The sequence below is a fragment of the Tasmannia lanceolata genome, unplaced genomic scaffold (assembly GCF_043159265.1).
Source record: "Tasmannia lanceolata isolate RefF3 unplaced genomic scaffold, GAP_Taslan_0.1 ptg000015l, whole genome shotgun sequence".
Classification (NCBI taxonomy): Eukaryota; Viridiplantae; Streptophyta; class Magnoliopsida; order Canellales; family Winteraceae; genus Tasmannia; species Tasmannia lanceolata.
The window spans coordinates 42,742,299-42,760,284 of NW_027518692.1; the positions used below are offsets into that span (position 1 = coordinate 42,742,299).

The window sequence follows — 17,986 nt, forward strand, 5'->3', positions numbered from 1 at the left end:
CTTCATCTCTGCAAGATTGAATTAGCAACATAGGGGTTAAAGTGTCCATGCAGGCTCATAGAAAGGAGCTGTACATCTGCACCAGTTGGGTCTCAAATAGAGAACTATGGTCAAGAAAGATTTTATAATTATAATTAAAAATTCAAATTAGGACATATAACAATGAGCAGCTATTCTTTTTGTATGACAAATGAATCCTCTATCTTCTTCTCCAGCGCCATTACAGGGGGGAAATTTAAAGGGGAAAACATGTCGTCACAACATGAAGCAGGTGCAGGTGCAGGTTTGAACTCGTATGGGCCTCCCTTCACACCCCAAGCCTGTTCAGACGAAACACAATCATTGTGTTACAGTTCGGGCACGTGCTATGCGTGAACATTATTCATGCAAAAAATAACTCGAATATAAGGTATTTAATACCCATCAAGAAATGTACATCTATAGGGTACTTTTTTTTAATGTACATCTATAAGGTACTTTAAGAGTTAAAAAGAAATTTACATGTATCAGGTATGTAATAGGCTAATAGCAATAAAGAAATTTACAGTAAAGAAACTTCACATTTATAAGGTCTTCAGTAACCTCCTTAGAGGGCCACCCAAGTTTCTCCATTATATATCGGGAAATGATTGATATTTTTCAGCAATATCACTATTGCTAAATCTTTCTCGGCATTTAACAAAAGTAAAAAAACTGAAGTCCAAAACTCACTTGATTTCCTTCATCATCATAACCCCTATCCCAAGTATGCACTTCATTGTTTTTCAGGATTGCAAGCTCCGTATTACAGTAAGTTGCACCGTTCTGTCCAAAAATATTTGTAAGGAAGTGAATGTTGAAAAACAATTGTAAGACACTGAATCTGGTAAGAAAGATATTAAAAGAGTTCAAACCAGTATGTTTCACCATCCAACCCTATGTCATTGATCAATGGACAGGGTAAAAGAAAAGGAAATGGAATACGGGAGACAGATACCCATGAGTTTGGGAAGCCACCAGGTGGGGTCGAACCTTCATACAAGCAGCGCTTTCCCCGGTCACAGCGCGAGAGATGTATAGTTGTCAGATGTTCTGCGATATCCTGCACAAATTTAAGAGAAAACATAAACAAAAGCTTGCAGATTTATAACACTTCGAAAATTCTGCTAAAAGAGACTCTTCAAACAAGTAGATAGGAACAGTCATGTGTTATCTTTTCGAAAAAAAAAGAAGAAGTAATGAGTTAAATCATAGAAAACACCTATCAAATTCAAAATTAGCAATCACTGGCAAGTGAAAAGAATGAATGTCCTCAATGAAAATAGTTGCAACACATGGGATACAAATTCGGCAAATTAATAAAAAATCATAGAAAGCCGGGAAATTTTTTTATTATGAATTCCCATTAACATGATTGACACATGTTTGTTAGATACCACTAGATGGACTCTCCTCTGGGAAAGAGACTGACGTGAATGAGAACTACAACTTATCGTACAACAAGTGAACAAGCGTCTAGGGTGTTCACATGTCAAGCTGGAACATACAAAAGGTGACTGTAAATAACTGGGGAAAAAGAACAAACACCCACCAAGCACTACAATTTCCCAAAAGCGGGCCTCATTTTTTCTCCCCAAAAATAAAAAAGAAGCAACAGCCAATCTCAGTTAACATCCTAGATAGTCTCTGAAGTGGCATTCTGCAATAGTTCTAGGTTAACATGGGTATTCTGGAAGATAGGAATGCCAAATCTTTTCCTAGTGAACAATTATCACTATAGCCTTCAATGGCAGGCAGGATCCTAGTTTCCTGAGTGACAGGTGAATGTGAGATGCGATGCGATGCGATAAGCCAAAGTGGAAAATGGTGGGTCTAAAAAGAGAAAATGCAGGAAGCGAAAATCACTGAGGGCACACGTTTGGTTGCCCAAAAAATGGGCTTTATGGGAAAATCAAAGGACACATATTTCTTTTTCTAGTATTCTTTGGTGACCATTCACTATTCATGTAACAGTCCTTGAAATTTTCCCATTTTTTACTGTGTGACTTTCCCCTCGAATCAAGAGAAAAAGGAAAGTAAAGAAATGGGAATCTATTTTCCATTCCTTCTACTTCTATATAAGGTACATCTAAAAGGACCCTAAGGAAGCAATATGGAAAGTAAAGAGGAAATGTGTGGGAAGTATCATTAGCCTCATTAGAAGTGAACAAGAAGCATATAGAAAGAGAGAGGATTTTTATTTTTTGAACTTTATAAAGAGATAGGATTATAGTAGATTAGGGAGGAAAGCTTAGTGTAAGTTGGTGTTACAAGTAGTTAAAGAGGTATTCATAGCCGATTAGAATTACAAGTTTTAGGGATTTATAATTTACAAACTTGGTGTTTTATTCATTTAAATTTAATCCTGTTTTTGGGGGAAAAAAATCACATAAGCTTTGTGTGAAACTTACGTGATTTTTTAAGTTCTAATACGCTCCATTTCTAAATACATGCCTTTGGCATTGCCAAAAGGAGAAAACACACTTTTAGGGGGGGAAATTACATAAACATTAAGCGTACTCTTCATTAAGAATAAGTGTGATGGAAGCACATTTTTGCTAGATTTGGGAAGCAAAAACGATTTTAGCTTCCAAAGAGAGGTTTTGACCCAACTAGGGAGCTTACGGCAGCTATGGGCAAGAATAATTGAACTCGGATTAGAAACTTGACATTTGACGTTTATCAATGAATCTTATAATGAAAATATAAAAACACCGCATCTGGGGCATATCCCATAAAACACCAACCTTGAAGTTTATCAAATGGAACATGGATTACAGGTATGGGTCGAAATGTGATCATATCATAATGTTTACATTTCTACTAGATGGAGATAACTAACCATGAGCTCAAAAGTATATTAGAGTGGAACATGATGATAGCATAAGTGAATGGTGGAGGCTTCAATAAATACATTCTGCCATATGCAAGAAGACATACCCCAATAACTTCTTCAGTATGTGGACGCTGGTCCTTTGGCCGATCACAAAAGTTTTTGTACTCCTCTGCATCCCTTATGGCATAGGAACTCAGCTGTAAATTTTAAAAGGTTAGGGGATTTCATCTTAAATCCTTTGGCCCAGTAAACAAAACAATTTCAGCTAACTACTAAAAGAATGGACCACAAAATTAAGCTAGCCTCTCATGATGAATTAAGTAAAATGTCAGAAATAACCAGCTCCAACAAGAAACATTGTCTGCATGTTATTCAAAACATAGTGTTTTTTTCTTTTTTTTGAAATGCCAGAGAAATATCATTAAAGATCTGAATATGCTCTATTCTCTGTATAGTTTTTTTTTTTTTTTGAAATGGCATAGTATTCTTTTCTCTGCATATGCTATATTCGGCGTAGGGTCGTTGTTCCAACCTAAAGAACACTTAAAATATCTAATCAATTGTAGCAATTTGTTGGAGAATGGTTGTCTGATTGTCTGTCATTCCCATACTTCCAGATCCTTCAACTTTTGGAAAAAAAAAAAACAGTGTTAGCATTGTTTGGATGTACCAATGCAAAAGTACGTATGCTGTATTATTCTGTATGAAATAGCATCTTCCGATAGGGCCCTTGTTCAACATATAGAAGAATTAAAAGATTTAACTATTTGTACCATTCAAAAAAAAAAAAGATTTAACTATTTGTAGCAGAATAATTAAAAGATTTAACTATTTGTACCATTCAAAAAAAAAAGATTTAACTATTTGTAGCAATGCGTAGGGCTATAGTTGTCTGATTTTTCCACCATGCCAAATTTCAGATCTTTCAACTTTCAAATCAAACAAACTAGCAGTGTTAACATTGTTCATATGTACCAATTCCAATGCAAAAGAAGGAGAAGCTCTTCCGGTAAAGGAAACTGTCCGAAGTACAACAGAAAAAAACAAGAAAACTTTAAACTAGAAGGTAATGAAATAGGACTGTCAGCTATCACTTTTGAACTAACCCATGAATCAGAATACAGTCTCACCTCAACATCACATTTCATCTCCTTTGGACAAGGCTTCACAATAAAAAATCTCTACAGGAAAAAAACTAGTCAGAATTTCTCAGAAACAAAAGGCATTACAATACTGCTATAAAAGGTTCAAAGTTAAAGCAATAAATCTAGGGGAATGATATCCCCCCTCCCCTCTCCCCCCCTCTTAACGTTATTCGTTAAGTTTTAAAGGCAAAGAAAAACGTAAAAGGGGGTGAACTTATCCTCAAGCAGTGAACCATTCTCACAGAAACCGTTAAAGGGGGGTGGGGGGCAGATATCATTTCGCTAAATCTATTACCAATGAAAATTGAATATACATAAACAATTGAGGCCAAAGCCCACATCTGCAGGAATGAGTGCATAATCTTCTAGCCCTTTTACACGAGTATATTTTGAAAAAAATTGACGACTTTGCTTACTCGGTCAATATCTAAACCAAATCGTACGATCTTTTCACGACTTCAATGGTCTTTAAATGCAGATGGGATTATATAACATTTGAAAACAGAAGAAAATGAAATTTTGGATAAAGTTCATAGATCAACTAGAAAAATTAAAAGAAAAATGTAAACCACCACCTGAAAAGGAGACCATATAAGTAAAATTGGCCCTGATGCAGTACGGAAGACACATAACATGGACATTGCATATTGCATATCAAGAGAAAGTTATCATACTTGCCGAAAGGGCTTCTGAGGAGTCCTCCAGAAAGCCTGCCACCAGATAAAGAAGCGTTAAGAGAAATCTGCATTGCATGGAACAGCTGAAATTGAAAAATGTGAATGCATAGCTATCTAGTTACACGTACTTGTTCAAAATATAAAACTCTTGAGCCGTCTACCATCTCTGTTGCCGGGCATGTAAGCATTCTGCGAGGAAGAACGAAATATAAAAGTTGCTCCAATGAAAAAGACTACATTTTGAAAAAAAAAAAAAAAACCTAAAAATAATGTAGAAGATGCATGCCCCACAGAATATAAAGACGGTGTCATCATATTTAAACACAGGAAAATAACACCCCTATACATCAGAAGAAGCTATAGAGTTTCAATCTAGACAGATGCGAAATCTAGGCAACCATATCTGGAAAGACTATTCCCTTCAAGACATTGAACTCAATCACCACTTTTTTTTTATAAGTGAAGCCTGTGAATATCTATGATATTTAGTTTGTGCAGAAACCAAACCTAGATGTTCAACACTTAAACTAGCCTTGGACCCCTAATTGATTAACATATATAATCAGTGTTCCGTGAACTGAATCAAATAATAAAGGCTGCATCAACATGGATATTGTATTTTGGAACATATTAAGAATTTTTTCAGCAATATAACAAAGTTACATAAGTAGCAAGAAAATATGAACTACATATCATATTAAAAATTTAGTGTTGGACCCCTAAAACATAGTCTTGGACCCCCTTAATCATCACTTTTGTGATAAGTGAAGTCTTTTGAGCCCCAAGGCATCACCACCTGGAATGTGCTCAACATCTCGCCCCAGTTCAAAAAAAAAGGGTAAGGGTAAGGTGTTCTCTTAATTTCTAAAAATAAATTAGCTTCTCCTTAACTGGATTGAATCTGATCCATTGTAGCCTATCTCTAGGTCAACAAGTTCAAGACCATTGCCTAAAATCCAACAAGCATCATAGGGAAAGGGTTTTTTGCCAACCACCCAGAGGTTTTTAGCCTCTAGCGGTTGCCATCATCTCTTAGCCATCATCACTGGATACACTAGCACACCATGTCCATGGCAATGGAGAGATCTAGATATCAACATAATGGTGATAGTTGGTTTCATAAACCCAGCAGTAACGGCAGGAAATACCTGGTTTTCAAAACCACTTTCTATGCATTCAATATTTGAATGAATTACATGATTCAGGTAAAATCCCATTCTACAGGATTTAGCCCAACATGTAGAACTTGAATTGTAAATAATAAGATTTGAGCAAAACTAATATGTAGTTATAATTCGCAAAAAAGAAATTGATTGAATGACTGAGCACTCAGAGACTCGTGATTTTGTATATGGAGTATCTTTAATCCTTTCCACAACCCATAATTTGAATAACTAACATATCAATTTTGACTAGTTCGTGTACGACAGACTGAAACAACTGAAAGTTTGAGAATTCCAGTCAGAGAAGACTCAACATGATATTGAGCTATGAAATTGCAACAATCTGGCCAATAAACCAGCACCTAGATTTCCAGATAATTTACATACTGGAAAGACTTCGGTTTCTTTTGGATAAAAACAGTAGCCATGAGTCTATATAATTGCTAATTATGATCTACTTTTTTCACGTAGATCGCTTTCTTTCATGATTAAAAAAAAAAAGCCATCCATTCTACAACATTGGCAATAGAAGCTCACAGTTCTAGTTCTGTTTTCAATCCATACCTCAAGCAAACTACTGCAGCAATTAATGAACCCCAATATAAGCACCCATGTGAAATTATTCATTTCCTAAAACTTACAAGGAAAACTGGTAATAGATTGAAGAGAAATTATATGATGGCCGCCAGTGAAGTCCCCCGTGTGGGTAGTACGTCAAAAGTACCATCTTGATGTTTGATCCAACAGCAGCCTCTTAAAAAATGGGCTGCTATTGGATCAAATATCAAGGGCGGTACCGCGCACAGAGGACTTAATGCTCAGCCACCATATAAAAACTCAGACTGAATACTAATGCAGTCCAAAAATCTGGACGCTCTTCGTGGCGCAGTAGCAGATGCAAGATTGATAAAATAAATGAAAAAAATGGGCCCTTGGAACACCGTCGTAGGGAATATGATACTTTGATCACCGTCGAAGAGGATGTGATTTACTTCGATCCCGTCAAAGTCGAGTTTCTCAGAGCGAAACTAGAAAATACTCCTGCAAGTGCTAGTCCAAGCAACCAAAAGTTTTCAAAAGAACTCAAAAGCTTATAGGCAAATTTCATTCAATAATCAAATTCCCATTACATGTCTCATCCACCTCCTTCTATAGATTTAGGGGTGAGCATTATTCGGTTATAACCGAATAACCGAACCGAACCGGGTTTTTTTCCATTTCGGTTCGGTTTCGGTTATTTTTTTGGAAATTCGGTTATTCGGTTTCGGTTATCTAAAAACCGAAATAATGGATGAAACCATTTTTTCCAAAAAAAATTGCTTTATGTGCACTCCATGGGATGATCAAAACCGTCCATTTGATTGATCACAACTTAATTAGGTTGTGCTCAAAGAATCATTTCGATCGGATGATCCTAGCCCTCCGATCCAAACCAAAATTTTACTTTTTTCCCTCTTTTCCTCCCACAATTCGAATTTGTAATAGTACGGTTTTGGTTCAGTTTCTCATAAATTCGGTTTCGGTTTCGGTTCGAATTTTGAGAAACCGAAATAAATTCGGTTTTAAGATTTCGGTTTTTTCGGTTCGGTTTTAAACGAATGACCACCCCTATCTAGTTCAAGAGGAATTCTAAAAATGGAATCTTATACAAGCAAAAAGAAACATCTAAAATTGCCACCTTCATATTAAAGGCAACCTAAATATAAAAGTAAACTCAATCCTAAATGACCTTATTTAGCTATGCATGGAACGGACAAATTCCTTATTTGGTCATGCATGGAAATAGAAATAAATCTATCGAAAGAAAATGGAAATAAATCTAGCCTAAATGATATGCAGGAAAATAGAAACAAATCAGCCCGTAGGATTTGGGTTGCAACAAATACCCATTTCAAAAAAACAAACTACTTTTTTCTTTTTTTTTTTGCCATTCAAAAAAACATGGATAGCAAGAACCAAAAACCCAGTCATGTTTGATCAAAATCCCCATCAGTTCAATTTGTCATCACCCAAAACGTACGAGACTATGCAAGAGACTGAATACAAATCTCAAAGTGACCAAACAATAAAAAAGAACCCCACACAACTAAGTTTGTATTAAACATGGATACAGTACAACTTCATCCCAAGTACCAAAAACCCATTCATGTTTGATCAAAATTTACATCAATTCAGTTCATTAACAAGAGAATCACAACCACATTTAATAGGAGATAATGAAAGAAATAGAAGGTGTACCTCAAATTGAAATAATTATCAGGATCCCTCCGAGCTTGCTCACGCGAAAACTACAAACCCAAAATGGAAAAACTAAAAACGAATAACCCACATGAGAACAACAACAAATCACCCCTTAGAAAAAAAGGGGAAATAAAAAAACCAAGGATTCTTGAACTCACCTTTTCTCCACTGAGGGATTCTGCGACTATCCTGGCATGATCCCATCTAGTAGTAGACTTAGTTAATCTCTTAAGAAGAAGTGCCCCACCAATCAATACTAAGGCTTTCAGAACAAGCCCTTGCGCGCGGCTTCGCCCATTTGATTCCGGGCCCGTCATGGAATCCGCTAAGAAGAAGAAGAAGAAGAAGAAGAAGAAACCCAATTCAAATCCATCTCTGAAGATATAAGAAGCCCATGAATGGAATTTGAAAGAACCTAATAATGGATTTTCTCTCTGTAAATTTCTTAAATTTGAGCACGCAAAAGGTATCTTCTAGAGAAACGTAGGGTAATTATCTAACCAATGAGAGTGCCCGTCTCAGGATTTTTCTCTTCTGATAAGGGGTTTTTGCGAGGTTTTGACGTTTTGTGGAGCGGCGGCGGTGCCAGTAACAAAAATGATCTCCTTGGGATTATGTATTATCTTGGTAATGACTAATGCCCCATGCACACCTTTATCATTTATGCTTGTGGGCCGTTGATCTTTCTCTGCCACGTGTACAGTGATCAGGTCAATGGATATTTTTGTCCCGCACAAGTCCGGTTTATTACCCTTGGTCCCACTCTCATCGGATGATTCTAGACCTTTGATCGAGCGTGATGGAAAAAGAACCTCTAAGATGTCTTTAAGCCGTTAAGTTTAGCACCATGAAGATAAGATTTCCTATTGGCATCAGTTATCAGACCTGGACCCACTAGGTTAGATCGACGGTGCAGACATGTTGCGAACGATCAGTGATCATTTTCATTCATCATTTTACATGGGTGGCATTTTTCAAAATTTGTCACCATTCTACTCCGATAGTGAAGGCATTATCAGAAGAGAAATTATATGATGCCCGACCGTCAAAATGTAAAGGACGGAAGCAGACAAAACCTGCTACCTTTCCCTTGGATTAAAAATCAAGGGGGAGGAGTTTTGTCTCTCTCCGCCTTTTATTTTGTCATATAATTTCTCTTATCAGAACAAGGCATCATTCTACTCTAATAGAGATAATGCCATATGTTAATAAGAGGAATTCTAGAATGAAGGGAGCCCTTGCAAAAAAAAGGTGAAAGGGCTCTCTTATTGGCTACTCATCACCATCATTCATTAACAACGGCTGAAAAGTCAAACATGGTGGTGATGTGCAGCCAATGAGAGACCCCTTTCTCCTCTTTTTTGCAAGGGCTCCCTTCAGTTTAGACTTCCTCTTTTAATAATAGCACCATTCAACTTCTAGGGAGATGATTTTTTCACGACCACCACATCCCCCGGCCCTCTTGGATTATGGGCGCATAATCCTACAGGGGGGCGAAAAAAACAGCATCTCCCAACTTCTATTGTAAGTCATATTGCTCATGTCACCGCAAAGGGAGGAACTGTGAGAAGGTTAGGGAAATGATATCAGCACAATCATATTTTGATATTTTCACTAACCCATCTTGACTTTTAGTATTTAAATAATAGCAGTCAAAAGGTTATTACATTTCCCAGAGGGAAGTGATATATCCACCCCTTTTGATTACTTGGGACACCTAGCAGCAGTGTATCAATGACTGCAGCCCATCTGGGTGTCCCAAGTAATCAAAAGGGGCAATTTATCACTTCCCTACCCAAAATGCTCTCACGAGCCCATTAAAGAATAAAAGACAGCTGGGTTTGTGCAAATATCAAATTTTGGTTGTCCTGTACCATTTCCCTTCTTTTATCATTCGGATTGAGCTTTTGTTGAGAATAAGGTTGCAATTTGGGATAAGTTTATCCGAGCCCGAACCAAAAATAATTTGGGTCTGTTTTAGAAATCACCGGGCTTGGGTTGGGTCGGTTTTCAGGTTGAAAACGGGCTTGGGTTGGGTCAGTTTTCAGGTAGAAAAACCCTACCCAATCTCTGTACGGGTCAGGTTTGAAGAAAATAAGCCCGAAACCTGACCAAATCTCTGTTCGGCCGGGCCGTTTACACGCCTTAATGATTGCTTCTGCTGCTTGCGATACCGATATCAAGCTTATCAAAGAACAGGAGGAGCTGATCCAGCAGTTGTGATTGCTTAGCCCATGTTGTCCCCGCTATGGGCCCAATTTAATGAAGGTCCATATCATGCAGATATCAGGCGCGCAGGCTTAAATTAGGTTCAGATCAAGCACTTTCCATACGTAAAGGATTCTCAGCATAAAGATAGCCTGAAAATGCAGTGTTTAATATATAAATAGAGAGAGCAGCAGAGTTTGAGAGGAGAGAATCTGGTTTTTGGTAAAAGAGATGTAAATGTTAGTTTACATCTCTTTTACCAAAAGTGTCATGTTAGTTTTTGTTAAAGTGTTGCTGCAGAAATCCATTAACAGCTAAAAGCTAAAACAAAACCAATCTTCTTCAATTACAAAGCTAACAAAGACTCATGGACTAAAAACAAAATGAAATGACAGAACTGAAATCAAGGTAGAGAAAATTAGAAGAATCAGAACTAAAAAGACCATTAGAAACCAATTCACCTGCAACCAGGTACCAGATTTATCTCATCATCAGTTGACAGAGAGCTGCCGCCGCTTGTATCGAACCATCACCTTCCCCTTTACACCCACAACCATTGCTTTCCAGTCTATCTCCGGAAAAGGCGAGATCAGCTCCATCTCAAAGTTCCTCAACAAATGACTCCATATTGCCTTTATCTGCAAATAGGCAAATGGCTCCCCAAGGCACCCATGTCGGCCTCCCCCGAACGAGATGTAGGAAAATGCCCCGGCAGCCTTGTCCTCCTCTCTCCCAGCTGCAAACCTGTCGGGGTCGTACCTATCTGGATCCTGGTAAATGTAAGGAAGACGGTTGGCAAAAGCTGGCGATGTGGCAACAATGTGACCCTTTGGGATGTCATATTCTTTCCCTTCCCGGGTACTCACTGTAAAATCACTGTGCGAACTGCGTAGCAGGAGTATCAAAGGGGGGTGAAGTCTCAGGGCTTCTTTTATGCAGCGATACAGAACGTCCATTTCTGATAAGATGTCATGGTCGACCTGTTGGTACAAATCGGATTGGTGGATGAACCAAGTGACTCTTTAGCACAAAAAAAGAGGATAGGAGAGAAAGAGAAGTAGGCAAGGCAAGCCGAAGCTTTCTCTCCGTTTCTTTTGACGTAAAAATGGAGGTAAATTTTATTTTTTGTTGTAAAAATGAACATAAAACAAATTTTATGTCCATTTTGACGTCGAAAGAAACGGAGCCTTAACGACTTTAATTTCCCCACTTATATGCAGGTGGATACCAGGAAATAAGTCCCAAGGATACAATGCCTACACTAAGAACAAAGGCTGCACCCTGAGTTCAAAGCAACCAGTATGCCCTTGAAAAACAAGAAATAGAGAAGAGTAAAAGAGGAGAAAGTCTATTTTTTAGAAATAAAATTCCAACCCTTCCTCTCTGGAAGATAAAAAGATATGGAGGCACCCTTTCAAATGAAAATACCCTTTCATTTAAAATAACACCTTTTTCAAAACAAGTGTGTTTTGAATGGAAATACCATTTCACAAAAAAGGAAGTGTCTCTTTGAAAAATCTCATTTTTCTATTTTACAAAATAAAATATTTTAAAAATATCCAACACGACCTTATCTCCATGCTGTTTCATCAAGCTCTTCTGCTCTTCTGTTGCTGCTGAAAGGTATTGCTTGTGGCGGAGAAGGTAAGCCCCTGTCCACGTGGATGTGATGGAACTAGTGTGCTGACCAGCAAAGAGGGCAGCAATGAGGAGGCCGGTGACCTCGGAATCTGTTGTTGGGCGGCCGTCTTTGTATTTTGACTCAATGAAGCATTGTAACATGTCATTCTCTGATTTACCAGCTCGCTTACGGGAAGAAATGATTTTGGCGAATATTTCTGCAAGTTTCTTTCGGGCTTGGTCACGGCGGCGATGGGCAGGGATGGGGAGATAAGGGAAGATGACACTGATGGGGAGCATCCCATTGTCAAGGTCGTGAAAGAGGGCAGAGACGTCTTCGAATAGCTTATCCCTCACCTCCCTACCCAAGAGGCATCTACTTGCTGTCAAGATGATGAGGTGTTCGAGCTCATATTTCAAGTCCACTTCCCCGCTGTCTCCCCACTTTGCGAAGTATTCCTACAGAGTTCAGGGAGAACAGAAGCAATCAGAACCAGAATCTTCGACTGCATTGTTTAATGAGCATGTTGAACTGTTATTAAGCAATTGATGTCATATAAGTACCAATGAGGAGACGAAATACTGAAATCAATGATGTCCAACAACAGCCGAACCAACTAGATAGAGGGAGTTTTTAGTGATGGATGTACAAGTGGGCCCTACTTGTTCTATGATCCAACCAATTCACCGTTTGGGCCTTGCTATGGATGGGCCCTGCATCAAAATCCACTCATCATCGGGCAATGCCAACACTCTGATTTGTGGATGTAATATAGACTGTTGCTTCGTTATTTTCCAACCGACCATCCAACAGATACAAATCAGAGGGTTACAATCATTCAATGAGTGGATTTTGATGCATGGCACATTCATAGCAACGCCTAACAGGAGGGTTTGGATCATACAACACGTGAGCCCCACTTGCAAAATCTGTGCATCCATCATATAACTTCCCCTAGATTTAAATTTAACACATTAACATTTTCTTACCGTGATGAAAACCAGTATAAATTATAAACTAAATAACATTAAGTGGAACTCCTGGTGAAATGAGAGCGTGAGATATATCATTTTTCACAATAATGATGTGCAGAATATGCATGTCAAAAATTAACATGACAGGACGATTCGATTTACTGATTATCCATGCAGTTCAATAGCAATGAATGTATATTTTAAACGAACTTTGTATATACACTACTTTATATTTCTCAAGTGCACACACCAACATATATAGTATAACATTACTTTCCAATTTTATAACATACATGTAGAAAAGGAGCATCTGTTTTCCTGGTTTTCCAAACCGTTTATTCCAAGCAGCTTGTCCATGACCAACACTCACTCGTGAAGTGGTTTGTCTGGGTTTTGTAGAGTTGGGGGTGATTTTAATTGGAAGAAGGTTTCATGATTCATATCAATGATCCAGAGTTCCAGATCACTTGGGTAGCTTACTTAAACTATTAAATAAACATGACATGTAAAACTAGGAATTGCATAATCAGAACAGAAACTCATAAGAGAGTATCTTCCCCAAAAATCATATTAAACTCAACTGGGGCCAAATGACCCAAATCCTCAACTTGAACTCAAGTGAGAAGTGAGAGTGCAGAAAAATATTACAACAAAGCTACAATTTGGATTCCTAGCCGACCTTTCAAGGATTTAAGACACAAAATCTCAACATGGCACTCGAGCTAGAACAGTGGTTCAACCCAACATGCCAAAAATGAATAAACAATATACAAAAAATGACAGCATTACTATGCTCAATATTCTCCATCGATTTCATGAAAAAGGAATCAAGTCATAAGCTAAAGATCTATCATAAAGCATTCACTCGATAGTTAATTAATAATAACTTCCCTGAACTGTTGAGGACGTTTATTATGTCCATCATATTCTCTGATGAATCAAACTTTAAAGTTATATCAAATTACAAGTTATTGTTGAACTCCCCCATACTTGGACAAGCATTTTTACAAAGTTTGGTTGCAGATACAACAATGACTATGCAACCAAACAAAGAAAATCATAAATAACATTAGTATTTAGTGATTATCATATAGAAAGACTGGTCTTCAGCTGTAGGATTTGCACACTGTCACAGAACACAGATATTCAAACTATAATCCAATCAAGCAAGGTGGACATAAAATAGTTGCATGATAGCAAAACAGCAGATTCTACAATGAAATATACATTTTAATGGAAAAAACAAAGCCAAATTTTGATTTTTTAAACTAAAGTTATTACGGAGAGAGGTGTGATAACAACTACTGTGTTCACTTATCAAACAATGATTTTGTGAATAGACGATTAAGATGAGGATGCTAAGCAGATTGTGGGAATTTATTCTATTAAACTAGCTAGGAAGGGTTTCGTTCCATAGTAAGGTTACTAAGCTCCTAACTTCAACAATATCATATTTCAGAATAGTAGAGTACCACTGGCCAAGGATTTTGTCCAAGAAAATCAGAATATAATAAAAGCATTGAAGGAGAAAATCTAGCCATCAAAAAATCATCAGAAGTATGCAGATCAGAACATGATTGAACATCATTTTGAAGTTGGAGACTGGTCTACTTGAGGTTGCAGCCTTATAAGCAGCACACAATGAAGAGAAGCGGAGCAAAAAAGCTTAAGCCAAGTTTTTATGACTCATATAAGGTCACATCACATGGGGAATTGAGGAGAGATTACATATGAGCTTGAATTGCCAACAACAAAATAAACAATGTCTTTCATTGTTCATGCTTGAAAAAAGCTCTTGAACAGCACATTATTCATTCCATCGACTTGCCCCCTCTTGACAATGAAAGAAAAGTGATTTTGGAACCCGAAATCATGCTAGAAACTGGAGAAAATAGATTAAGGAACAAAGTCCAAGGAGTACATAGTAAATTGGAGGACCTTGTCCATTGAATGTGCCACTTTGGGGATTCTTGCACACCCAGCTCTGAATTTCTTGAGGGCAAACAATATTAGAAGGGGAGGACTTGTAATGCCCCGTTTGTGGGGTGTCCCACTTAGGAGTTTTTTAATTTTTGAATGAATAACGGGGTTTTAAGTGAGTGTTGTGAGCCCTAAATGGGACTAAATAAAAATACCTAGAAGGAAAAGGAAGATATGGAAGATTGGGTTTTCCTTTGAAATAGATCACAAGGGTGATCCTACTTCTTCTTTTTGAATGATTATTCTTCCTTCTTCATCCATCCCCAACCATTGGAGACAAGGGTGATCCTTACTCTTGCTTGGATGATCCCTTGATTTACCTCCAGCATGGATCAACTCATGAATTCATGCATTTTATTTCCAATTTTTCAAGCTAGATCAAAGTGTAACAGATTTTGGGAAGAAGTTTAGTCATTTAGGCCATGTCTTGCCGCCAAGAAATCTTTTTCATGATGAATCAGTGTCTCGAAGTGGAGATGAGGGAGAAGTCGCTAAAAATCAGGAAACAAAATCCAAGAAACAAGTGTCTCCGGCGATGAGATGTGGCTAAAAATCTGGAAACAAAAAACTCTACTCAAAATCAGTTCGACCTTTTCCCGATAGGCACATCTCATCGCCATAGACACTAGTTTCCTGGATTTTGTTTCCTGATTTTTAGCAACTTCACTCTCATTTACACTTGGAGACTGATTTATCATGGAAAAAAAAAATCATGGTAGCCAAACGTGCACTTAATGACTACCCTAATACAATTTCAGAAATAAATTTTGCCTCATTTACTGGTTCTGGTATTCTATTGAAGCTATTCCATGCACTATTTCCAGAACTGATTATTCCTTGCTTTGTTCTTTGATTTTCCGTTGGATGAGATCACTTTTTGCATGCTACATTTTTTGTTATTGCAATTCAGGGATATTAGATTGAATGTTCTACACCTTTCAATCTCTGTAGTCATTGAGAAATCTCCTAAATGGCATCAAGAAAGTCAGGTGGTATAGATTTAGATGTTCATGCATAAAATGGTACAAAGTAAACTTAGATTGATACTAGGAATTACAGCTTAAAGTCCGAAGGAAAAGCAGCAATCATGGAGACAAAAGAAATTCCTTATTTATTTCTTCTCCCCGTAGAACAAGAATTAACCAACGGCCAAAATGTGAGCATCCCAAATGAATTCTACAACATCAGATCAAAATAGCAAAAATACCGAACCCACTCAAAAAAAGGGGAAACTGAAACACATACCTCTGCTTCGACAACCATCTGATCTACATATCCCTTCAACTTGGTCACCCTCAGAGACTCAGTAAAGAACCGGAACTGCTCCTGCCGCACTGAATAGTCGACGTCAAAGACGACGCCTGGTCCAAAAGTGGGTACATTAAACTGGTACACCTCTTGCTGGCTAAGATCAGACTCTGATGCCTTGAAAAAATGCGCCGACACCTCGGGTCCAATGAAGAAGGTGATGTTTTTATTCAACAACCTCAGAGTAAAGACACTTCCAAGCTTTGGATATTCTTCCCTGAGCATCATGATTGGGCCTTTCATGAACCGAGCGAGCCCTCCAAGAATCGGCCATGCCTTGACAGCAGGAGGAAGGCGTTTTCCGGATCTAGAATTCCTAAGCGATGAAAGAAGTTTCACGAAGACCAATGTGGCTAAAACAAGGAGACCGGCATTCAACAACTTACTCTCCTTCAATAAATCCATCACTAGCAAGCAAATATACGAGGTGAGTAACAATAACTGCAGTAACAAAATAGAGAATCAAGCGAGAATTAGGAAAGATCTGAGCATTTCATGAAAGCGTTTCTCGAGCAAAATTCGCAGAAACTAGAGGAAGGCTTTAGATCGGTGTTATTAAGTAGAAGGGATACAAGGGAGAAAGCAGTAACAAAACTTGTAGACAGATGGATCGGATCAGGGAAGCTCTACAGTCTTAAAAACTACAATTACAAAAGTGAATGCCAGAAAACCCACACTATCAGAAATTTCGCAAGCAAAGATATGAGAGGACTAACAATAACTGCAGTAACAAACTAGAGAATCGAGCGAGAATCAGGAAAGATCTGAGCATTCAAAAATTGCAGAAACTACAAGGGAGAAAGCAATCAAGAAACTTATAGACAAATGCCTATGATCTGAGAAGTGATACAACCATAAAAACTACAATCACAAAAGGAAATGACAGAAAATCCTCACTATCAGAAATTTCGCAGGCAAACCAGGTAAAAATTGCAAGAAAAGTTAAAAGAAAAAAGAAAAAAGAGAGAGCTCAGATCTCAGAAACTTTCACAACAAATCTAATGTGGTAAAAAAATCGAACAAAAACTCAAATCAGATCTGCATACAAAGCTGCAAAGGAATAGCTAGTTCAGATCCAAGCAGCAAACATACGGAAGATTCAAAGGGAAATGAAAAATTAAAGCAGAAGATGAAACCCTAGAAAAAGAAAAACATGAAACGGAGAAGCATAAGAACCTTGTAGTAGTGTGATGAAGAGAGGAGTAAGAGGTGGTTAAACGCCGAGCATGTTTGGAGAGAGAATATCAGTAGCATTTTCAGAGAGTGAAATGCAAAAGCAGAAGGGACTCTGGGAAAGACGGGTGGGAAATGGGAATGTTCGAGGAATTATATAAGGTGGGCCCTGGGGCGGAGATTCTCGAACTGATATTCCCACCCCATATTTTACTACTGCCACCCCTTTGGAGTTTGGACCCTGTTTGACCGGTTGCGACCCGTCCGGTTAGCTGGATGTTGGGAAAAAAGAATTAGGGGTGCAACTCGGGTCGGGTTCAACCCGAACCCAACGGGTTGAACCCGAATCTGGGTTGGGTTGGGAAAAATCAACCCGAATTGGAAATCGGGTTGGGTCGGGTTGGGGTGTCGGGCAACCCGACCCGACCTGAAACCCAATTTCCAATTCCGGTATGTGCTTAAATGTGCTTAAAACCCGATTTCAACTTAACACATTTCCCATTGAAGCTAGAAATGTGCTTAAATTTCAACATAAATTTATCCTTCAATTCAATTACAAAGAGTTTTTACATGGTGGATGCCTGTGTAGGAATGTGAGCAAAAAAAAACATTGGGGCCCACAAAAAACATGTTCATGAATTG

General features: G+C 38.1%; 2 protein-coding genes across 5 annotated transcripts; both read right to left on the minus strand.

The window, feature by feature from the left end:
- Positions 1–107: 107 nt before the first annotated feature.
- LOC143847386 (chromophore lyase CRL, chloroplastic-like) lies at positions 108–8,975 on the minus strand. The gene is made up of 9 exons (XM_077356195.1): positions 8,239–8,975; positions 8,078–8,127; positions 4,805–4,865; positions 4,674–4,709; positions 3,985–4,035; positions 2,959–3,051; positions 977–1,081; positions 712–804; positions 108–320 (listed from the first exon to the last, which is right to left on the minus strand). Exons 1-9 carry the CDS (start codon positions 8,395–8,397, stop codon positions 171–173), a joined length of 798 nt encoding a protein of 265 aa, XP_077212310.1. The 5' UTR covers positions 8,398–8,975; the 3' UTR covers positions 108–170.
- Positions 8,976–9,842: 867 nt separating this feature from the next.
- LOC143847384 (sterol 14-demethylase) lies at positions 9,843–17,486 on the minus strand. Of its 4 annotated transcripts, XM_077356191.1 has the most exons (5): positions 17,348–17,469; positions 16,109–16,612; positions 11,858–12,367; positions 10,750–11,268; positions 9,843–10,440 (listed from the first exon to the last, which is right to left on the minus strand). In XM_077356191.1, the coding sequence occupies exons 1-4, from the start codon at positions 17,423–17,425 to the stop codon at positions 10,780–10,782; spliced, it is 1,581 nt and encodes a 526-aa protein (XP_077212306.1). In that variant the 5' UTR covers positions 17,426–17,469; the 3' UTR covers positions 9,843–10,440; positions 10,750–10,779. The 4 variants fall into 4 exon arrangements, with proteins under 4 accessions (XP_077212306.1, XP_077212307.1, XP_077212305.1 ...); XM_077356192.1 differs by lacking the exon at positions 9,843–10,440 and having other exon boundaries at positions 10,580–11,268; positions 16,109–16,578; positions 17,348–17,486; XM_077356190.1 differs by lacking the exon at positions 9,843–10,440 and having other exon boundaries at positions 10,580–11,268.
- Between the last annotated feature and the right edge of the window lie 500 nt (positions 17,487–17,986).